Here is a 22704-nt window from a genome sequence, read left to right as displayed (position 1 = left end):
AAAGTCACGCCATCCACAGCATACTTGGCAAGTTTAAGCCGATACTCATTGAAACGAGCAATCCCCTCCTCGACGTCATATTCGAGCAAGTCTCCAAAGCGCTTCCAATGACCAGAAGCTAGTCGACGGAGCTTAGTCTCTAATACTGTAGGGTTGCAGACTTCTGCCAAACGAATACCACTTCGCTACTAAGGAGTTTAGCTGGAGAAATAAGGAAGACGAGCCTCAGGTTTACCTACAGCATGCTTGCAACTATAGCTTGGGCCCACGCCGCGCCAGGTAGTACCCAGACTACCTTCCGGAGGAATGCCAGAGTTCCGTTTTCTTCAGGTCTGGCTGAAGTGGATTTTACCATCGTGGATTGATCAGACCGGAGGGAAGCGGGTGAAAGCTAGGAAAAATCAGTAGACTGCAAGTCTTTGCGTCTATATACACCCACCAAGACGATACTCCTCCGAAGCTATGGAATGTGGTCAGCCTCTTCTTCTCATGAATCGATTGCCCGCTAGCGAGGAATCTCTAATTCACGTGATAGAATGGCCAGGTGACCCCCCTTAATGGTTTGTCAGTAAACTCATGTTATAGCGGGTGAAGCTAATGCTCACGGCAGTTCGAGCGCAGAGTTGCGCCTCAGGAACAAGGTTATCGGTCAACTTTCCTTCTAAGCGACCACAGTTATTAGCAATTTGTGCATATCTGACAGTTGGAAGAATAGACCCACGTGAAAGGGGACGTACGCCCTCATCTCCTATACAATCACGTCGAGTTAGCGCCGCAGATATTACTGGACGCATTTCGTTTAATGCCTGGTGTTGTTAAGGCAAAACAAGACGAAGCGAGAGGTAGGAGGAGCGCGAGATATACCCCACTGAGGGCCTAGAATGACCGTCATTGTCATACTGTGATTCTTCTGGGCGTCGAAGGGCGATGGACGGGTTGTCGTCGTCGTATGGAGTGGAAACAACCGCGTGGGGAACTAACTGACCGCATCGCATGAAAAGAGAAAGATGAGATCGGAAGCCAAGGTGGGGCAGATAAAGGGCCAGCGACAGGACTTCGAAAATTTGCAAAGTGCACGCAGGGTCGCTGAACGGAAGTCTTTCCACTAGACTGCTCCACTAAAAAGTTTCGCGGGCAAACACTTGAACCATCGTCGGTCTCGAGTTCTTCTTCAGTCGACTGCATCAAATCCACTGCACTTTCAAGGCACCACCGCGATGGCTGCTCCAACCACTTTGCCGGCATTGCTGGCTTCTTTGACTCAGTCCTTATCACTAACTCAAGAAGTCACCCCAAAAATTGCCGCCATCGAACCCCCTGCAGATGGCATTTCACTGCTCGATGTGAAAAACGAGTTGCTCCTCTCGTACCTGCAAAACCTCGTCTTTCTAATTCTCCTCAAACTCCGCAGTTCCAAGCCCGACCCTGAAAACAGCAGTCAGCTGGACGAATCAGTTCGAGCTAAACTTGTTGAGCTGCGACTTTATCTCGAGAAGGGCGCCCGGCCACTCGAGGAAAAGTTAAAGTTCTCCATCGAACGATTCTTGCGAACGGCGCAAGACGCCCAGCGCGAGCAGAAAGCAAAAGAACAACAATCCAATGCGGATGAAGACGAGTCTGCATCAGACTCTGCATCAGAAGACCTGGAGTCCGACGCAGAGAGCGAAGCAGATGAGCAGTCACAAGCCCGGAAAGGCAACATGGGCGCAGCTCCCAACCTTGGAGCTATGGTTGATGAGGTTTCTACTAGCCGCGGCGGACGGGAAGACGGACCAGCAGGGGTCTACCGGCCGCCCAGGCGAGATCGCATTGTCATGGAATCGTCACGACCTCGTGAAAAGACTCAACGAAGGGCCCCCATATCACACACCATGGAAGAGTTTGTCAATGATGAATTAGCCACTGCTCCCATGGCCGAACCCAGTATTGGTACAACTATTGTCCAGGGTGGTCGCAAGATGAAAACCGCCTCAGAACGCAAGGAAGAGGCCGAGCGTCGCGAATACGAAGAAACCAACTTCACCCGTCTTCCCAAAGAGAGCAAGAAGGACCGCGCTAAGAAGGCCAAGGCAGCTGGTCGCAGTGGTCGTATGCAGTTTGGTGGCGAGGAATGGCACAATTTGGGAGAGGGAGTTGATCGAATCGATCGCTTGACCAAACGCAAAGGGCCTCCCGGTGGCGGAGTACGTGCGATGCTTGAGAAGAGCCGAAAGCGTGGTTTTGATACAACAGATGGCCCAAGAGGAAGTGGCCGCGGCGTAGAGATCGGTGAGCGGTTCCAGAAGAGGGCAAAGATGTTGGAAGCAGGTCGAAGACATAGAGGCAAGAACAGGTAGACTGGCATAGACGCGTATGCTGGGGGCAATCTTAACAAGGTATCTTCGCACAGATCTTCGACGAAGGCCGAATTTCGCATTTTCCTAGTGAATTGAATGACTTCTGGCTTGGTTCGTCCCATATATGTAATAGGACCCAAGTAGTCTGGTAGGCGCCGGGTACTGACCTCAATTAAAGACGAGTTGCAGGGAAGGAGAATACCGTGATGGATTCAGTATGGCAGAAACAAATTACCGCATTTTCTTAACTATGAAAGAGACGTTTTGAGCCATGGAAGACGTTGAAGTTGCGATCAGCAGAGGGAGAGAAATGTTCCCATGGATACGACCAACTTACAGTGGGAGGCAAACAGTGTTAAACCAGGTCAGTTACCTGGCTGTCACGCTCTATACTATAATATATTAGTGTATATTCCTTGGTGGGTAAATATATTCTGTCACAAACTGTAATCGCATCCCTAGACCCTGGAAGATGCGGCCAATCTTGGCTACTCGATAGGGTCGTGGAAGTCAGATAGTGTTTGGCATTTCTCACATTTATCATGATGAGAAAAAACTTGAGACGAATTGATACGCAATATGCCTAATATCAATTCCGTAATCGATTACGGACTTGAGCAAGCGGAGGGACGAAGGGAACAGAATCGTCGTCGTCGCTCAACCAAGTGAGTACACTGATAAGATAAGAGCTCCGCGCTGCCAACAATTTTCTACACCCCACCTCCCCTACCTTTGATCATTGCGGGAGTCGTGACTTCACTTCGCCTATCCTAATTTTCCTCTAGTTGAGAACGATTGAGCAACATAGCTCCATTTTGTTCCGAACAGACAACATATCTTCACCGAAAAAAAAAGCGATAATATACGGCCGGAATTACCGGAAGCCCACGCAATATGAGCAAGCTCCAGGAAATGGACATCGACAATGATATCGAAGACGACGATCCCATAACTGCCAGCTACCCCGTCTTCCTGAACCCGGCCCTCCCTCTAGGGCGCCGCCTACTCGTCCTGCAGCAGCCCAATCGTACGGATGACACGCCGCGACCACCACCCACCGAGCTCCGTCTGAAGGCGCATTCCGGCATGGTCGAGGTTGACTTGCCTCTGGACAATACAACCGCCTACGACCGCGAGAAGGGTTTGAAATGGGGCCGCGTTCTTCAGTCATCCATGGCGTCGAAGAACGGGGGTAGTCACGGTCTAGCAGGAGGCTTCGGCTTCGGCGCCGTACAGCAAAGAGGCAAGAAGAAGGGTGAGACGGACGACGATGAGTACATGGACTGGAATGAGGCTGTTCGCCAGGACAAGGTGTTGAGGACACAGACACTGGGCGGGCAGTACCCCGACACAGACGAAGTTCAATACATGGTCGGGGTGTTCCAAGGGAGTATGTTGCTACTCACTCTTCCTTTCAATCAATCCATTCACTAACCCAATTGCCAGAAAACCTCCATCTCACACCCGTCTCTTGCCTCGTCCATCTTAGACCTCAGCTCCACCACCTCGATGCAGCCACCCAACAAGAACGCAACGCCTCCGCCTCAGCATCCAAAGAAGCGGCAGGATCTTCATCAACCGCGGCCCGCGCCATCCACATGACCATCAAGAACACCGCCGACGGCGATGCTGTCACCACAGAAACCATGGCAGACAGATTACGCTTTGTGCAGACGGAAAACTGGCGGAAGATGAGATATACGGATGAAAACGAGGAGGCTGCATGGGAAGTGTATAACGAGAGTCTATTCCTGCAGCCCGGGACTGATACCAAGAAAACCGGGGGCGAAGGCGAGACGAAGGAGGGGGAAGGGGCGGAAAAGGATATGGAGGAATTAGTGCCCAGGTTCGGGGCCAAGTGGAATGATAAGCAAATGTTGGAGGCTGTGAGTGGCATTGAGAAGCCTGATCCAGAGCCAGAGGTCAAGCCTGAGCCAAAAGGTAAGCAGGATGCTGAGGATGGAAGGACATCCAAGGGGAAACCACGGGGTGGCGCAGCTCCTGCTGCTACGAGAAAAGCCAGTAGAGCCAAGGCACCATCAAAAGCATCAATCATTATCGACTAGAAATTGCTTGATGGAGTGTTGTCAAGAGAGGCAAAGTTGTATGCATGAACCCGGCGCAAGGTGTTTACGAAATGGTCTACCCAGTACTTTACGGGTATAGAGAAGTTTGTTTTCGAGAGGATGTTTTTGCAGGGAAGATAAAAGCTTGATTTGTACATGCCAAACGACACCGGCATTCCAACCCGCCTTCCTCATGCTCGTGATGCTGAAGGTAGCCTTCATCTATGCCCGTGACACGCCATACCATATTATCAAAATGATCATCTCCCAATTCGTATTGTACAGAATGATTTTAGCGAGCAAAAAAAAAAAAAGAATAAACAGAGTAGCAAATGTCATGTGTGAAATGGTTGATTCCTAGCCCCTTTCATCCTATCCTTTCTCCTTTACATTCACGGCAAGGCCCCCACCAATTAGCACGGCGTTGTCGTCTTCTTACATGGCACAATCGCTCCACATCGTAAAGATTTCCCAAACCACAAGCCAGCCCAAGTTTGCCTTATGGAACTCCCCACGAGGATGATAAAGCCTTGAATATATGCAAATATATGTGTTGCTCCCGCTTTTCGTTTTCCGTTTTGAAGATGCATTGTTTGTCGCATGATATCGTTTTGGGTTTTACTGCAGTAACTCTACATCCAAACCAATGGATCGCATGAAGAGATTCACACTGCCAAGTCGCTCCGCGGCCATAGTGGGCGGTAAAGTCTTTGACATGGAAACAGTGTCCAAGACACGGTCCTTGACTGCAAGTACGAGTCGAGTCTGCTGATCATGGGTAGCACCAACCCCCATGGCCGCAAGCAATTGCCAGACATAAACGTCGATTCCGGCATTAACGCTGCCAGGAAAAATGTACGGTAGCGAAGGCTCTAGTTTGCTAAACAAAATTTCAAATGTTTGGTCCCTTTCAAGAAGTTAGTAAAGAGTACGTCAGCAGGGACAACTTGAGGCGTCTTACCATTTCTCCCACTGCTCCGGATTGCCAGCACCAGTCTGTTTCAAAAGCACAGCACGGCTGAGAATCAAAGTGAGCATCGAAACACCAATTCTTGTTCTGGCAATGAGATCGACATTTAGCTTTGTAGCAACAAGGTTCAGGACGCCATCAACGATATCCAAGCCGGTTTCATTAAAGTATTGCATCAAAGAAGGCATGACAGTTGAGATGAAGAGTTCAATGTTCTCGCGCATACGGGAGTTGAGATTGGTTTCGCCACTTGTGACAGCGGCACCTTGGACAACATCAAGCTGGTCAAGGTGATAAATAATCATAGTCAATATCGTCGTTCGCTGCTCGAAAGTGAGGTGGGGGAAGATGCGGGGAATCGCCTTCTTTCCCTTGGCGCACGACAAAAAAGCGATGAATGGATGAGGAAGCGTAGCGCCAATCGGCTCGTGCACCTTCAACTCTGTCCACAGCTTTGCATTGTAGGCGTCCAATGTCACGGCCCATTGCCGATGCTGTTCTTGGAGTTCTAGGTCAGGCTGGTTGCCCATTGGCGGAGGGATAAGCCGAATGTGGTCTTCAATCTTCATCAAGATATCGTAAACCTTCTCGACATTCCGTAGAATTCGCTTCCGATCAAGCACGGTCTCTTGGTGGGGAGACTTTTTACCGTTGCTTGGACGAGGAGTCTCACTCTCAGCGCGCTTGATGTTGAGCAACGGCTTCGGTGTCTTCGCATTGCTGAAAGAAATCTTGCCCAAGCTACCAGCAATGACGAGCTGAGGGTTCTTCGGTTTGTTTTTTGCAGCTTCAACGGCTCTTTGAACCTGTTGTTCCATTCGCTGAATGTGATTCTCAGCAGGTCTGCCATGGCGGCGCATTCCACCATGGCGACTTCCCGTCTGGAATAGATAAGTCTGCGCAAAATTACTCAGGGGTTGACTTGGATTTTGCCGTTGGCCGGCACGGATATGACTGTAGACTTGGTAGTAAAAGTCTTCGGAAATGGAAGCATCAGAGCCTTCAACAGGATTCCCAGTAGCGGAGACAAGTTGCTGCAACTGAATTCGGGTTATAAAATTCTTATCCTGGGGTGTCATTAGTCCATTGTCTTTAGACAAAAGCCAGATTTTGTGGTTTCGTTTGGCACGCTTAGTTTCCTGATCTAAAAAGGCGGCCTTTTCGTCCTCAGACATTTGCAACATGTGAGGATGAGCCTGCAGTTGCGCCAAGCCAGGAATGGAGCCTTGGGAACGATGGCCGTAAGGGCTAGGCACACTCATCGGTGCAGACTCTCCAGAAAGACGGTTAGGATTCTGTAAGATCTGGGTGGGCTGCACAGGAGGCGCTTGCTGGCGGGACTGTGGTTGTGGTGGCGCAGGCATCTGCTCTGTTGGCCTGGTCTGCATGCTCTGAGGACGTTGCAATATCGTGACCGGGGGTCCGTGGCCAGGATGGCCCTGTTGATGGTGTTGCATAGCATGTTGAGATGTAATATATTCCGTGGTCGGCCCTTGCTGATAGATGGCAGGGTCAGACAGAGGAACCTGAGGCTGTGCTTGTTTCGGGGCTTGGGCTCTCATAGAAGCCTCGACTTCTTCGAGACTCATAATTCTTCGGCTGGATGATGTGGAGGTTTGTTGGGTAGCGCCCTGCGAAGTGTGTGCAGTCGTCTTGGCTGGTGCAATTCCCCAAATACTCTGATCAACATGCAGATCTGGGAGTGGTTCTGGCTCCCTGTACTTTTCATATCCAGTTCGGGCAGGTCTTTGTGTTGACTGGGTTGAATGGTTCGATATGGTCTGCGAGGGGACAGCCTGCGACTGCGGCTGGGCGGCCGTTGCTCTGGGAGCAGGCTGCTGACGATTGAAGCGAAGATGTTCCTCCTCGATGGCATCAGCAACTTTGGCAGTTTGTCCAAAAAAGTCAAAGTCCTTTCCAACATTTCCCGCGACAGCAGAATCGCCACCAAAAGTATCATCGTTGAAGACATCATCGGTTTCATCTAGTTGATCGCCAAGCCCATCGTATGTGTCCTCAAAGTCAAGAGCATCGTCTTCGTTGCCGCGTCCTGAAAGACCGGCGAAAGGATCGTGGGCTTGCGAGAACCCCGGAGCAGCCGTGTTATGACCACGGGGCCCAGTGCCCAAACCGAAGAATGACATTATGTATGATATCGAACAGCAAAGGTGGGGAAAGTCAAAGAATGGAAGAACTACTCACAATCGTTAGCATGAACTTGGAGCAAAGGTGGAATTCTTAGGATATTAGGAGTGATAACAGCAAAAAAAAAAACGTCTCAGAATATTGAACGCAACTTCGACCTTAAGAAGCTGTCCAGAACTGTTCTGTCAAGCTTCGCGACACGGCATGCTCGGCCTGCTTGCGCTGATACCAGATTGTAGCAAAGTGCGTCATGATCAGGACTCCAGAAGCTTACAACATCGACTCGCCGAGGCCATAATTACAACAATATGCATAATTCGGAAGGAGAGAGGAACTTACCACTAGAGTGACAGGAAGTTCGCAGCGGTTGCCAAGTCGCACAAATCTACCATGGTGTCTTCCAGAGTGGAATCGACGATGTCAAATCAGAGCAAGTAGCTCAAGCGCCGGCGGAGACGGGACAGCGTCGATAGTAACCCTTAGATTCCTCGCAAGCTTCAAGAGGTCACAGCGTAGAGTCAACACCGGCGCCAGACAGAAAGCGCCGAGACAAGCTACGTGTTGAAGCTTGCGATACGATGAGCGAGGGTAAAGAGGGAGGACCAACGTCGCACAACTCCCCACTACGCCTCCGACAGTAGCGCCCGTCGTCAATGCCAAGTCACGTGCAACTTAGGCCTTTATCGTTTGCTTGACGAAAAACTCCCAAAGTGCCCAGCATAGCAATCCATCTACCTCCTCAACTCGCAAGTCCTGCGGGTATAACTAGCTGTCGGATCATAGTGCCCGGCACCTACGTATGCAGTATTGCGTGCCTCCTGAGCAACGGCTCTCACCACCTAGTAAAGAAGACACACCGGCAGGTATGGCATCATGAAGGTTCTAGCATTCACATTATAATTAGATCCTACCGCATGGAGTTGGGGTATGAGAATCATCTACGCCATGATTTAATTTGAAGAGATGCACGAGTTAGACTGCACGGCGGTCTGTTGCTTTGGCTCTGACACCAATGGGAAACCATTTCCAGTTGCACAACAGATGGAGCGGAGGGTTGACTGTCGTACAATCGTGACGTGTCTAATCATGGCTAAATTGTAGGTGATGACTGACCCATGCCTTGCTCACAACTGTCCGCACTCCCCGACAAGAGATACATTGTCTACTCCATATCACCAGGGTCTATCGTACACTAGCCCCCGCCATTCACACCACTATTGGTGATACAAATTCTATTTTACCTTGGTCGGTCATGCAAACACTGTTGGCCCTCTACCGTCTGCGTGTGCTCCGGAGACTCCATACAATCCTACAGCGACATGAACGTAGATATAGCCTTACTGTGATGGAAATCAACTTTTTGCGCCGATTCTATTGCCCTGATGATGGAGTAGGCCGGCGAAAGGTCATTGGAAACTCTTTGTCTTAATAGATGATTCTTATCACAGCCCAGCCTCGACACTACTAGGATTCATCAAAATCCTGTATGACGGCCACGTCAGGCAGGTGGTGTTGCTGCCAGTATCAAGGGTGCGGGTGAAGTAACTTCGATCGTGGGGTCGAGATTTCGCTTCCTCTGTCAACGAGTAGGTTTACTCAGTGTCCCGGAGACATACTACATTCATCAGGAAAGAATTAGGTATTGTATAGGCCATCAAAAAGCCTGCAAAGTGGGTGGCGAATGGCCCTCCTAGCAGTCTCTATTATAATTCTTGACTTACCAAGCCAGGAATTCTGATGCCACAGCAGACCGGACACCCCGTGCTTAAAGAATCATGCGGGGCTGTGCAAATCACAATTTCCAGTCTGTTGGTTTTATTTCATAGGCAATAGGCAGTGTCCTGAAAAGGGAGCAGCATATCGAAACACCCACAACCAGCATATCCCATATCCCCTTGGAGTACGGAGTAGAGGTGGCGCCAACCATGTTGTCCTTTAAGAATTCAATGTTGAGACCACTGGGCAGTTTTGGCTGGTCGATGCGGCTAACACCACTGAAGGTCCATGAAAAAAAATGCACTCCGTACCAACAATTTCATTATAGGGTTCTGTCGCGATGCTTCCAAGGACTGAGGAGAGAGATACATTACATCGTGGAGTCTTATCGTTCTTTCACGTGCCAAAGAACTTTGTTCCGGACAAAGGCATAAACCGTTCCACTAAGCTTGTTTCAGTCGCGGATTGCGACGACACCTACCTGTCCATCTCTGTGCTCATCCATCCGGACATGGAATCCTCAGCGCAATATAGCATTGCGGTCTGCCCCTGAGCGTTCCACTGCGTCCTCCAGCTGTCGCGGTAAAAACACGTAAACTGCTGGTTTGGATGATCTGGACGGCCCGCCTGGCTCCATCCCTGGACATCGAATGCCCGTGCCCCCTGCCTGCCCCTTTCACACATCAGACTAGGGGAGCCGGACGAGACAACATCCCAGTTCATATCACCCGAAAAAAGTATCGGCATCATTCCCCACAATACTCGGTATATTTGGGTTGCGGGAAGGGACGACGACCAACCCAGAGAGGACGCTTCTGGCGTTTTCCGGCGTGGACGCCGTGGAGGCAGCAATTTGGCATTATTGAAACACACTAGCCGAGCCACCGAAGTGTTAGGCAGTCCGGATTCCACTGTGTCAAACCTTGTGCGCTGGGACCCCGTTGCCGTCGTTCTGTGTTCGTATTTGAACGCCGAAAGATTGGTCTGGATGCGGCGGGCATACAAGACAATATGCATGGCATTGGCTGTTCTTTGGCGGCGCCTGACGGCTTGCAAACTCTAGAGTGACGAAGACTGTAAACCTTGTTTCACGCCCCGCTCTGCTTGGCGTTGAGGTCCAAGCATGAGAGAGCACTTGAGCGGCTGTGATAGTGTCCGAAGGGAAATCATTGCTAGAGGGGCATTTGCCTTCGCCACAGCTGCCAATTAATGAGTCTTGTACTCCGTACTCCGTATAAATTGCTCCGTGCCGAGTAGTAGATCTAGGTACTCCGTACTACCAGACTGGTTGTAAAATCACGCAGCACTTTAGCAGCCCAAGCGCCCAGCTGCGTCCCCCCTACTCAGTCCGTTCTTGGCAATGTGTCCTGTGGCTCCCGTCCCTACCGCACCTTTCCTTTCAATGCTTCGTTCCCTAATGATCAATCAATCAAGTCCCGGTAGTAATTAAATAACTACAAACACCTTGGATCACGAACGTACTCCGTACTTATCCGCGCATTATTAGATACCTACTAGGTAGGTACTTGATGTTTGGCTCTTGACCTGTCATTCGTCCGACCTGTCTGTCACACGGTCGCATTTTCACCTGCGATCGTTTTGAGACTTCTGGCATTTGCCTACTTCTTTATTCTCCTCTTTTCTTCTTCTACTGCTCCTTCTCCTCCTTCTTCTTGCTCTTCCTTCATCTTGGCGACGGGCTGGCTTCTCGAATGCCATGTTCTTTTTCCCGTGATTGCTGTTTTTTTTTTGTCTTTTGAGTTGGCCACGGTACCGTATTCGTTACCCCATAGCCTGGCCTGCGGACCTGAGGACCTGCATGCCGGAGGGACCAGTTTTCGAGCTAACTGAGCCCCCTAGCCTCCTCGCTCCCATCCAACCCGTCCCAAAATTCGAAAACCTCCCTATTCTTTCATCCGCCGAGTCGCTGGCAATTTCGAGGCTCGATTTTGTGCCACTGATTTCTGATCCGGTCGAGCCTGAAATCAGTCACGGGCACCTCGTGGCAAATCATTCACCATGGTGGCTGGCAACGCGCGCTATGTCCGCTACATCATCATCGCCGTCTTTGTATGTTGTATGACGTTGGATTTGCTGAGATTTTTTTTTTCTTTTTTTCCTTTTTCGTGCTCTCGCTTCACCCTGCAGCTGCACTAGTCGCTAACGCTTGATTCATGTTTCTAGACTCTGGCAGTGTTTTACTTCGTTTCCAACTCAAAGTATGACACTGTGACCATTCCGACGGGTTTGGATCACACCAGCACGAATACCAAGACTGGGAAATCAGACGACCCCAGAAATGAACCTCAACAACCCCTCGAGAAGCCCGAGAGCTCCGACAACGCGGCAACTGTCCCGAATAACCAGAAGGGAAGCAATGCACAATCTCCGCTTGCGGTGACACCAGAAGATCCCAATTGGGATGCTGAACTGCTTTCTCCTGCTCCTGGTCCTCGCATGAACGCCACATTTGTTACTTTGGCTCGCAACAGCGACGTGTGGGATATCGCTCGCTCCATCCGCCAGGTCGAGGATAGATTCAACCGCCGATACAACTATGATTGGGTCTTCCTCAACGACAAGCCCTTCGACGAAACCTTTAAAAAGGTCACGACGTCCCTGGTGTCCGGCAAGACTCACTATGGTGAGATTGCCGAGGAGCATTGGTCATTCCCTCCATGGATCGACCAGGACAAGGCCAAGAAAGTACGCGAGGACATGGCTGAGCGTAAGATCATCTACGGTGATTCTGTGAGCTACCGCCACATGTGCCGATTTGAATCCGGTTTCTTCTTTCGACAGCCCCTTATGATGAACTACGATTACTACTGGCGTGTTGAGCCATCTATTGAACTATACTGCGACATCCACTATGACCCTTTCCGCGTCATGCATGAAGGTGGCAAGAAGTATAGCTTCGTTCTCAGCTTGTACGAATACGCAGAGACCATCAAGACGCTTTGGGACAGCACCAAGAAGTTTATGAAGAACCACCCCGAACACATTGCTGCGGACAACGCCCTGGGCTTCCTCAGTGACGATGGCGGAGAAACATACAACAACTGCCATTTTTGGTCCAACTTCGAGGTGGGCAATCTGAACTGGCTCCGAAGCAAGCCTTACATTGACTTCTTCGAATCTCTTGACCGTGACGGTGGCTTCTTCTACGAACGATGGGGCGATGCCCCAGTTCACTCCATTGCAGCCGGCCTCTTGTTGAACAAGAGCGACATTCATTTCTTCAACGATATTGCCTACTGGCACGTTCCTTTCACTCATTGTCCTACTGGCGAGAAGACACGATTGGCTCTCCGATGTCACTGCAATCCAAGCGACAACTTTGACTGGAAGGGCTACTCTTGTACGTCTCCCTTGTCGAATATATTTCAAAAACACTGCTTGCTAACCACACATCCAGGCACTTCGCGATTCTTCGACGTCACAGGCAAGACCAAGCCTAAGGGTTGGGAGAGTGAGAAAGATTGAAATGTGTAACAAAATACAAAAGGGAGAATACTTATTAGACTTGGTTCGTCAGGGACGCGTAGTATGTACCATACATGAATAATACGAAGCGAGGGTATGGCCGCGGTTTGGCTACAGAGGTCTTTTTCCACTATTGCTGGCTTTGTTTGGCGTGGGAAACGTTAAAGCTACATGGGTAGGTAGTCAGGGGCTTTATTGAAACGCACGATGGGATGACCTTGAAACTGCGACTGATAAACAAGCTTGAGGAGACAAAAAAAGGGAATGAACAGGCGTTTTTTTTTTTTATAATTTTGGGTGGGAGCAAGACTGGTGGGACAGAATTTTTACTCGTGTACATTTATGCTGCCCGAAATAAAGATTCTTGGGAAATCTATTTATGATATAGACATGTTTTGTGCTGTCTAGTATTGGTTTTTACATGTTCGTGTTATAGTGTACAGTAGCCATATTGGGCACACAACATCTCGCCTTACTGGCCACAAATTCGTCTTGTCCGATGAAGTGTCAACAGCCCTTCCCCTTCACATGAGACAATATTATTTGTGCGGTGCCAATTATTTAGTCCATAGCTTGGTCATCGTTCGCTTTCGCTAGCCGACAGTAGCCTTCTTGGGCTTCTTGGTGCCATACTTGCTTCGACTCGTAGTTCGGTTCGCTACGCCGCCCTATTCAAACAATTAGCTCATGCTCGCCAAAGCCTGCGGCGAGAAACAAATTTCCGGCCCAGCACCACACAGCTCCCACGTTCCCCCGACCTACCAGGTCCAATGCCCCTCGCACCAAATGATACCTGACACCGGGACAATCCTGCGCCCTGCCTCCCCGCACGAGAACCACACTGTGCTGCTGGATATTATGCCCCTCGCCGGGAATGTACGCCGTCACCACCGCCCCGGACGAGAGCTTCACACGGGCCGTCTTCCTCTCGCCCGAGTTGGGCTTCTTGGGCCTCACGACGCCCACTCGCAGGCACACGCCCTTCAGCGCAGGGCAATTGGTGTTGGAAAGTGCCGGGGAGACGGCGTGGCGCGCGCGCTTGCCCTTGCGAATGCCCCTGAGGACTTGGTTCAGTGTTGCGCTGCGGGCGGGTGTTGTCGAGAAGGGTGCTGAGGGTGCAGGGGCGGCGGAGCGGAAGATGGGTGTGAATCGGGTCGGTTTGAGCAGCGCTGAGGCGAGGGGGGAGGTGAGCGATCGCCGGGTCGCTGGGGAGAATAGCTGGCGGACAATTGAGCCGACCATTTTCGACGGGTTGGGCCGGTCAATGGCTTTGGGTGTGTGCTTGTTGAGATGGCGGGAGCTCGCGATGCTGCGGCATGGAGGCTGGTCAAAATCTACCGCGTGGTCACGTGATGCCCTCTTTGCGTGTTCTTTGCATGCCGGGTCTTGCTTGATGGGAAATGATTATTACTAGAACACCTTTATAGACGTTGTTGCTGCGGCGCTACTCGATTTCTCATCTTCGAGGCTACCTTTTCACCCCCAAGGAGTAGTGACCACAGTCTGTCTGACTCTCGAGCACCGCTTCAAAGCCGGGTCTTGGAGTTTTGAAAACCCCGTCTCGACTCGCCCCTCGCCCCTGCTCCAGCTCACAGGCGAAGTCTATGCCGATAATGTTGAATTCACATTTGATTGCCGCGTGAAGCTCTTGCAGGATCTTCTCTGATATCCCGCCGCGACCGCTGGGTCCTGCGCGGCAATGCATACATTCTCCGCGATGAGCGACGTTCTAGTTACATCTGCCTTATTCTCCTCTACTGCAAAGCGGCCATAAATCTGACGATACTGGGCCAGCATACTAGCTACCAAGAATCTCATTAAGCTTAACACACCTACAATATGGTATGGCTATATGAGAGTCGCTATGTTATGCTTATATAGGTACATATGGCCTTGTATAAAGCCAATTGGCCACTCCTAGCAAGATATGCCCGTCCCCCATTTCCCCGGTTTTGCCAACCATGCAACTCCACAATAGGCCGTGGTTATCCTCGGCTCACCGGTCATCTGCGCACCGTGCACGGGAGAAGCAGCGCAGCAAGTCCGACCAAAGCGACGGCTATTCCATACCGCAGCTATTTTATTCCTGTTTTTTCCCCCTTCATCTCACGATATTATTGTGCATACAACTGATTTTGGGGAGTGCAAAGGTTTCCTTCTGGGTATAGTCTCATCCTGTTTTGGCCGGCAACTTCCCTTTGAGAAACTGTTCTCTTTTCGGGTCGTGGGTTAGGGTATTCAATCGGGTATTCAGTTGGCAACCGCAACCGCCGCTACCGTCACCTTCCGCGCTCGCCTCCGGCCTGAACCGTTTTCCCCTTCACCTCTCACCTACAACACTCTCTTTTTCGCCCTTGCGTTTGTCCCGATCCTCGCCTTCCAATTCACAATGTCTTCCTTCTCGCGTGTTCTGCGCCCGGCCCTCCGGGGTTCAAGGGGTCTTTCTCAGACCGTCTGTACATCTAGCCGTATTGCTTCTCGTCCCGCTACTGCTGCTCGCAGCATGAACTTGTAAGTCGCACTTGAGATTCCTGCTGCGGGTCGCAACAAGAGCCTCCTCGCCCAGGATGTAGCCGGAGGCATGCGGCCGAAAAAGAGCTTTCGAGCCGCTTAATTCAAACCATGTGCCGTACTAGGAATTGTTTCTTTTTTTTTTTTCAATTAACTAACAAGTGACGACGCAGGGCTCGCCCTCTCTCCACCACGTCGGCCCTGCGCTCCGAAACCATTGACATCACTGATATCCCTCCCACGCCCATTAGCCACCTCTCTGAGGTTGAGGCCGCCATGGCCGAGTCGGTCAGCAAGTTCGCCAACGAGGTGATCCTCCCCAAGGCACGCGACATGGACGAGGCTGAGGACATGGACGCCTCCATTGTGCAGCAGCTCTTCGAGCAGGGCCTCATGGGCGTCGAGATCCCCGAGGAGTACGGCGGCGCCGGCATGAACTTCACCTCTGCCATCATCGGCATTGAGGAGCTCGCCCGCGCCGACCCCAGTGTCAGCGTGCTGGTGGACGTGCACAACACGCTCTGCAACACCGCCGTCATCAAGTACGGCTCCGAGGCCCTCAAGAAGAAGTGGCTGCCCAAGCTGGCCACCAACACCGTCGCCTCCTTCTGCCTGTCCGAGCCCGTCTCGGGCTCCGACGCCTTCGCCCTGGCCACCCGCGCCGAGGAGACGGCCGACGGCTTCAAGATCAACGGTGGCAAGATGTGGATCACAAACTCCAAGGAGGCCGGCTTCTTCATCGTCTTTGCCAACCTCGACCCCAGCAAGGGCTACCGCGGCATCACCGCCTTTGTCGTCGAGAAGGGCACCCCCGGCTTCTCCATCGCCAAGAAGGAGAAGAAGCTCGGCATCCGCGCCAGCAGCACCTGCGTCCTCAACTTTGACGACGTCGTCGTCCCCAAGGAGAACATACTCGGCGAGCGCGGACACGGCTACAAGTACGCCATCGGCCTCCTCAACGAGGGCCGCATCGGCATCGCCGCCCAAATGACCGGCCTCGCTCTGGGGTCCTTTGAAAACGCCGTCAAGTACGTCTGGAACGACCGCAGGCAGTTCGGCTCCCTGGTCGGCGAGTTCCAGGGCATGCAGCACCAGATTGCCCAGTCCTACACCGAAATCGCCGCCGCCCGCGCCCTCGTCTACAATGCCGCTCGCAAGAAGGAGGCCGGCGAGGACTTTGTCAAGGACGCCGCCATGGCCAAGCTGTACGCTTCGCAGGTTGCCGGCCGCGTTGCCGGCCTGGCTGTCGAGTGGATGGGCGGCATGGGTTTCGTGCGCGAGGGCCTGGCTGAGAAGTATTGGCGTGATAGCAAGATTGGCGCCATCTACGAGGGCACCAGCAACATTCAGTTGAACACTATTGCCAAGCTGCTGCAAAAGGAGTACACCAACTAGGGGAAATCCAAACCTGTATAATGCAATGTAGTAATATTTCTTGGAAAAAAAAATAAAAAATATAAACAGTGATGGCATATTACTCATAGCATACATAACGTCATCTCGAGCAAAAAAGCAAGAAAAAAAAAAGGTTAAAAAAATTACGCCCACCCTAGACCATGACGTGAAATATGTAATCCAAGGCAACCAAAATTTAAACACCGGGAGCACCATCACCTCAGCTTAGTAGATACTGACCGCATTAGAAGGCTTCTCTATTAATAGTGGTCATCATCACTGATGCGCTGTTAGTTATAATCTCCCCAACTAAGCCGCCTCCTTGAAGCTTTTGCGAATCCCGTCATCACCACCTCCTGCTGATGCGGCTGCGGTACCCCCCAACAATAAAACAATTACATCCACATAGCTTGACACGGGATGGAGCGTAGCGAGCGTGGTATCAAACATGGCCTCTTTGATTTGCTTCCCAAAACTTTCATTCGCATCGTTCACCTGTGCTTCTTCAGCTCAGTCTCCGCCAAGCGTATACCAAACTCGGCAAAATGCACACACCAGTGGCGCACCAAATTTGCACCCATTCAACATCACTTTCATATATCCTGATGATTCGTTCCTCATTCAAAGTCTGCAGTATACGAAAAGCCACGGAACTCCTCTTGCACAGCCTGAGAAAGTACTAATGAGGGAGTTAGCATTACAAAAAGAAAAGAATGAAAAAAAAAATTCGACAAGTATGCTTTGTTGGCAACTTACCAGATTGTACAGGCGTAAGTACAGGAGTAACACTAGTGAACTCGGAGTCGAAATTGCTCGTATCTGTTGCGCTCTTAATGGTCGGTTTGAAGGGCGGCGCAACTCGCTTGTGGTATATGTCGTCCCAGTTGATATTCCGGAAGAACGGCTGGCTCATCACTTCCTGGGCATCCGTGGGCCCACTTCCGAGTCTTTGCTCGGGTTCGCGGGTGAGTAGTTTCTGCAAGATAGAAACAGAGTCTCTGGGCATATGAATGGGGTATAACGGCTCATCGGCAAGGATTGCATCGTAAATCTCGTCCTCATCCTCGCCTCGGAAAGGAGACTGTTGCAAGAGCATCTGGTATATGAGGACACCAAAGGCCCACCAATCAACTGCTCGGCCATACTTTTTGTCCAAGAGAATCTGGTGATAATTAGTTACTCGCCTCATGACACATGATCAGTCGTTCCTTTTACGCACCTCTGGGGCCATGAATTCAGGAGTACCACAGAAAGTGCTGGTAGTCTTGCCATACCACATGTCCTCCTTGCAAAGACCGTAATCAGCAACCTTGATGTGGCCGTCAAGAGTCAACATGATGTTGTCTAGCTTGAGATCACGATAAATAACACCATTTTCGTGGAAATACTTCAGCGCCAAGCACACCTCAGCAGCATAGAACCTGCACACACATGTTAGAATCTTCTTCACAAGGAATAGCATCTCGTAAACTTACTGAGCACGCTTAGTTCCAAACTGTCCTCGCTGAATGTGAAGCATCAAATCACCACCGCTGACGTATTCCATGACAAAATATACGCGAGTCTCTGTTTGGAAACAGGCGTGCAAATTGGTAAGGAAGGGATGCCTTTCTTTGTTCGCAATCAGGAAGACTCGCTTCTCGGAACGAATACTCTCAACTTCGTCATTCTCAATGATAAATTCCTTCTTCAGAACCTTGATGGCATATAATCGTCGCGAGCGCTTCGTCTCTGCCAACATGACCTTGCCAAAATTGCCTTTACCCAAAACTGCAAGGAAATTGAAGTGATCCAAACCGATTCGCTGGCCAGTACCAGGATCTGTGGCAAGAGGCAATTGCTTTGGCTGACCCGCAACAGGACCTGACTGCGGCCGTTGGACCACCGCAACTTCGGGCTTCGGAACAGGGGCGGGGGGCTGATAACTTTGTTGCAGTGGTGCAGGCTGCTGCTGGGGAGGTAGTTGCTGCTGCACCGGCGGTCTTGTCTGAGTGGCTGGTTGGCCGGCATACCCAAGATAGTCGGCAGGGTTGTATGGTCGCTGTTGAGGTTGCTGAGGTTGCTGGGGCTGCTGGGGCTGCTGTGGTTGGCCGCCATATTGCTGTGTATAGTGATCTTCTGGCTGTTCTTGATCATACCCACCGTATCGACCATAGTCGGACTGTCTTTGTTGCTGCGGTTGTGCTGCTGTTGTAGCACCCAAGGCAGCCTGAGCCGCTTTCGCGGCCTGGGTCGAGGGCAAACGATCCGGTGCTGGCGGTCTTTGTTGCGTCGGTGATGTGGGCTGAGCATACATCAATTTGGCCGCTTCAGTAGCTGCCGTGGACGGGGCGGTATAAGGCTTGGACGCGTCGGTAGTGTATGACGGCGCCGGGGAAGCGGTAAACCCGGGTTTGCTAGAACTGGGACGCAGCGTCCTCTCCGACATGGACGACACCTTTGTCTGACGTTTCTGTGTGCGAATGCCCTCCAAGATTTGGTTTGCTACCGCCATGGACATGCCGCAGAAATCGGGGACCAAATGAGCGCAATGAGCATGACAAGTTAGACCACATTCTAAAACAACCGCAATGTTAATAGCGAGTCCACAGGTGCAAATGGCAACACGGTCGTATGCGGAATCTTACCTGAGCACTTTCTGCAATTCTTCTTGCCAAAAGGCAAGATGTAGCCACAGTGGCAGCACCAGTTCGCTGTCATGTTGGAGAAGGGCTGGAATCTGTGAGGGATGCGGTGGTTGATCTTTTCTTCGTCTGGGTCGGTCTCTGCGTTGCTCTTGCTGATACACTTGGTGACCACCTTATCGTAGCACTTGGTATGGCATGTGTATTTGCAATCCTCGCATTGCATGCCAGCCGAGTACTTGAGAAAATCACCGCAAAGAGCGCAGCGCATGATGTTGTAGAACTGATGCTGCACGAACTTGTGGCCATACATTTCGTGTACCTCTTCCTTGCGTTGTCGAACGGCGCCTTTTCTGCCCAGACCGAGATCCACGGGCCGCCGGTCCTTATTTTGCTTGACAAAGCTCATTTGAAGCTGAATTTGTCCAGTCGGCTCCAGGTTAAACCAAGCATCGATAGGACCCGTGTTGATCTGCGGCTGGGGAACATGAGGTGGAGGACCACCGCTGTAACCGCTGCTTTGATCAGAACCATGCGCCTGAGTTCCAAGTCCAGTCTGCGTCGGGCTCATGGGGAAATGGGTCGGAGGAGAGGAAGGCGTGCCCATTTGGTCGGCCGACACCCAACCGGAACTGTTCATCTCTGCCTCGATCCTCTTTCTGCGCATCTCCTCGACAATGTCAGAAATGCGAACCCACAGCAAGCCAATGGGCATCGGGTGCTCGCCGGGTTTGTCATAAACCGTAAGCTCGATTTCATTGGCCTTGTCAACGTCGATGGTATGATACTCGGCGTCCCATCGGTCGGTTCGAGAGGTTTTTGTTCTGGCGACGACGGCATCTTCGACTTTGACTGCAACAAACGTTTCGGGTCCACGGGAGAGACGGCCAGTAGCCGCATGATCCACATCCTTGACAGCCATGACTCGAATAGAAAGCTGTCCGCTGAGAGGTTTCCGCAAATTCGGGGTGTTGATGGAGTCATCTGTAGGTATTGTGTCAGCCGTCGATTCATTGTAATTTTTTTATTTTTTTTATTTTTTTATTATTTTTTTTTGCAACTATAGATCATCACATGGGAAGGGGTAAGGGGAAAAGAAGGAGAGTAAGAGGACATACCATCCTGAGCGTCGGCTGAATCCATATCGATGTGCAGCTCCTCATACCTCTTAAGTGCCTGTTTCAAAAGGACAATCTTTTGCTTGCTTTCGACTCTTCGACCTGCGGCAACAGCTTTGCTCCTTCTGTCGCCTTCCATACCGTAAAGCTGAACCATTTTCTCAACCCCCTTGAGGTATTGTTGCTCCACATTCAGCTTGAACTGAATCTGAGACAGCATAAGCTGGATACGCGGACCGAGATAGGGCGTATCATATTTGATCAGATCTATATATTGTTTTTGCGATGCGTCAGCGAGAATGTAATGTCACCATTTGGGCACCGCGGGGAGGGCGGGGGGGTATGTGTGTGTCGATTTGCCATGTCGGGCTGATGAGAGAATATATATACACACCTAGTTTTGTAAAATTTGGTCTAGATTTAGGCATGCCAGCTCCAGGCCCGGGAGGAGCATACGGATGACGAGGAGGCATCAAATCGCCATGTTGGCCAACCTGACTGTACTGAGCAGTGCCGTAACCACCTTGGTCTGCTCCCCAAGCAGCTGAGGGGTCCTTGGGCGGGGGAGGAGGAGGGCCGCCATCGTCAGCACCAGCGCCAGCGCCGAGAGAGACATTGCCCATGTCCTGATTGACCTGTCGCATTTGGATATCTCTGAGCTTCTCCTCGAAGAACTGCAGATTCCGCCGGCCGTCTCTCAGTTGGGTGTCGAGTCGGGAACGAACGGCCTCATTGGTGGTCTGTGAGCGCATAGCCTGGGCAGCATTGATGATGTTTTTCTCGCGCTCAATTTTCTTGTAGATGTCTTGGATTTTCTTTTCGTCTTCGGTCATGGCGGGCAGGAGGTGTGGCGCGATGCGTTCGCGCTGGACGAGCAGTGGGAATGCAGCTTGGTGAAGGTCGAGGTCGAGGCTGGGGGACGTCGACGATGGACGATGACGATGGACGATGAGCCGCAGCCACTACCAGCAAGCAACAAGGCAGCGGGCCGAAAAAAAAAGATTCAACAAAAAAAAAAAAAAAAAGAGGGGACTGGCCTCGCAGCACCTGAGAGACGACCGTGAGGTGTTTTATAGGAAAACGATAGAGAGCTTCTCGACGGGAGGAGGTAATAATGAAGTCGGCGACGGCGGGCAGAAATGGGAGATGGAGCCCAGCCGATATACCCACGAGTCCACGACGCAGGGCTCGAGATCAGAAAGGACGGGGTCCAAAAGCAGAAGCGAGTTGTTTTGTGGTGGTGGGAAAGATGTCGTCAGTGACGACGTGACGGGAGGGGCGGTTCAAGCACTACCAGACTAATAAGGCGGCCAGCTTGGAGAGACTCAATGTTGACTTGTCAACTGGTCAACTGGCCAACTGCCCGCTTCTCCTCCCCCGCCTGTCCCCAGTGCAAGTCTGGTGGTGCTCAAGTGCTGCTTAACAGCAACCAGAAGCACAGCTGGTACTCCGTAGGACTGTCAATACTACCTAAAGTACCTACTTTAGGTAGCCTAGGCCTAGTAGGACCAGACCAGACAGATCAAGTGGGCACCGGGCTGCGCGGGCGGGCGGCGGGGGTGCAACTGGTCCTTCCACATCCACATTCAACCATGTCCAGTTCCGTTGTTGATTGTTGTCTCAACACATTGAATGGTCTCATGTGCTGATCTGTTTCCCTGACGGGTGTTTTACAGCCCCGTCAACTCATCAAGATCCCTGTACCGACCTTGGGGTTCCGTGGCTGCTTCGACTTGACCAAGCTGCCAACCTACTACCTACGTACTCGAGCAATGGTATCATTGTACGCAGCCATCATTCTGTCACAGCGGCTACGACAGCGACCTCCAAGTCCCCAGGCAACAATAACATCACAGGCTCTTTCTCCCCAGCTTCCTTATCACCCCGTTAGAGCCATCCCGTGCCCTCAACGGCCTAACGGCTTCCGTGCGTCCAATGCACCATTTGAAACAGGCCAAACCCCGTCTCGGAAACGCGATACTGCTTCCACGCTCAATTGATCCCTCGCCTCTTACTGTGTGGTTCAATACAATATACACAACTACACGCCTTCGTCGTCCTTCACAAGCTTTTGCCCCCTCCAGTCCGTTGTTCCGTTTCCAGTCAGACATACCTTGCATGGCCGCGGCTTGACTTGCCCTGCTACCCAACGACAGTTGTACGCTTTGAGTCTCATGCCAAAAAATCCCCACCTGGCTCAAGTGTCAGATATCGCATTGATAGTTTAGGTTGAGTTGTGACGGGGTCAGAAATGTGGTAAAGTGTCGGACGCAGTCTCCGGTAAGGGATAGTTAATAGCTGTTGGCATCAACACCAAGTAGTACCGGCTAGCTCAGT

General features: G+C 51.3%; 7 protein-coding genes across 9 annotated transcripts; 4 read left to right on the top strand and 3 right to left on the bottom strand.

Annotated features, from left to right (window-relative positions):
* Positions 1 to 1217: 1217 nt before the first annotated feature.
* Positions 1218 to 2336, top strand: J3458_001258 (uncharacterized protein; the record flags this gene model as incomplete). Its single annotated transcript, XM_007812142.2, has 1 exon — positions 1218 to 2336. The coding sequence occupies one exon, from the start codon at positions 1218 to 1220 to the stop codon at positions 2334 to 2336; it is 1119 nt and encodes a 372-aa protein (XP_007810333.2).
* A 739-nt stretch (positions 2337 to 3075) lies between these two features.
* J3458_001257 (uncharacterized protein) lies at positions 3076 to 4575 on the top strand. Its single transcript, XM_007812143.2, has 2 exons — positions 3076 to 3726; positions 3783 to 4575. The coding sequence occupies exons 1-2, from the start codon at positions 3231 to 3233 to the stop codon at positions 4400 to 4402; spliced, it is 1116 nt and encodes a 371-aa protein (XP_007810334.1). The 5' UTR covers positions 3076 to 3230; the 3' UTR covers positions 4403 to 4575.
* On the bottom strand, positions 4576 to 8112 carry PAT1 (DNA topoisomerase 2-associated protein pat1). The gene is made up of 3 exons (XM_007812144.2): positions 7857 to 8112; positions 5364 to 7566; positions 4576 to 5309 (listed from the first exon to the last, which is right to left on the bottom strand). Exons 2-3 carry the CDS (start codon positions 7514 to 7516, stop codon positions 5021 to 5023), a joined length of 2442 nt encoding a protein of 813 aa, XP_007810335.2. The 5' UTR covers positions 7517 to 7566; positions 7857 to 8112; the 3' UTR covers positions 4576 to 5020.
* Positions 8113 to 10564: 2452 nt separating this feature from the next.
* KRE2 (alpha 1,2-mannosyltransferase 2.4.1) lies at positions 10565 to 13106 on the top strand. Of its 2 annotated transcripts, XM_007812145.2 has the most exons (4): positions 10565 to 11003; positions 11094 to 11303; positions 11418 to 12594; positions 12652 to 13106. In XM_007812145.2, the coding sequence occupies exons 2-4, from the start codon at positions 11253 to 11255 to the stop codon at positions 12717 to 12719; spliced, it is 1296 nt and encodes a 431-aa protein (XP_007810336.1). In that variant the 5' UTR covers positions 10565 to 11003; positions 11094 to 11252; the 3' UTR covers positions 12720 to 13106. The 2 variants fall into 2 exon arrangements, with proteins under 2 accessions (XP_007810336.1, XP_065978508.1); XM_066116623.1 differs by lacking the exon at positions 11094 to 11303 and having other exon boundaries at positions 10565 to 10751.
* On the bottom strand, positions 13041 to 14101 carry J3458_001254 (mitochondrial 37S ribosomal protein uS12m). The gene is made up of 2 exons (XM_007812146.2): positions 13482 to 14101; positions 13041 to 13387 (listed from the first exon to the last, which is right to left on the bottom strand). Exons 1-2 carry the CDS (start codon positions 13959 to 13961, stop codon positions 13313 to 13315), a joined length of 555 nt encoding a protein of 184 aa, XP_007810337.1. The 5' UTR covers positions 13962 to 14101; the 3' UTR covers positions 13041 to 13312.
* A 672-nt stretch (positions 14102 to 14773) lies between these two features.
* J3458_001253 (uncharacterized protein) lies at positions 14774 to 16625 on the top strand (the record flags this gene model as incomplete). Its single annotated transcript, XM_007812147.2, has 2 exons — positions 14774 to 15230; positions 15404 to 16625. The coding sequence occupies exons 1-2, from the start codon at positions 15109 to 15111 to the stop codon at positions 16623 to 16625; spliced, it is 1344 nt and encodes a 447-aa protein (XP_007810338.2). The 5' UTR covers positions 14774 to 15108.
* Positions 14774 to 21829, bottom strand: PKC1_3 (Serine/threonine kinase). 2 transcript variants are annotated; one of them, XM_066116622.1, is made up of 6 exons: positions 20762 to 21829; positions 20368 to 20634; positions 19253 to 20233; positions 17845 to 19181; positions 17382 to 17787; positions 14774 to 17304 (listed from the first exon to the last, which is right to left on the bottom strand). In XM_066116622.1, the coding sequence occupies exons 1-4, from the start codon at positions 21198 to 21200 to the stop codon at positions 18097 to 18099; spliced, it is 2772 nt and encodes a 923-aa protein (XP_065978507.1). In that variant the 5' UTR covers positions 21201 to 21829; the 3' UTR covers positions 14774 to 17304; positions 17382 to 17787; positions 17845 to 18096. The 2 variants fall into 2 exon arrangements, with proteins under 2 accessions (XP_065978507.1, XP_065978506.1); XM_066116621.1 differs by having other exon boundaries at positions 15543 to 17304; positions 17845 to 18046; positions 18101 to 19181; positions 19253 to 20634.
* Positions 21830 to 22704: the final 875 nt, after the last annotated feature.

Source organism: Metarhizium acridum, assembly GCF_019434415.1.
Source record: "Metarhizium acridum strain ARSEF 324 chromosome Unknown scaffold_1, whole genome shotgun sequence".
Taxonomy (NCBI): Eukaryota; Fungi; Ascomycota; class Sordariomycetes; order Hypocreales; family Clavicipitaceae; genus Metarhizium; species Metarhizium acridum.
The sequence above is the reverse complement of the archived record's forward strand: the minus strand, read 5'-3'. Positions and strand labels throughout refer to the sequence as shown.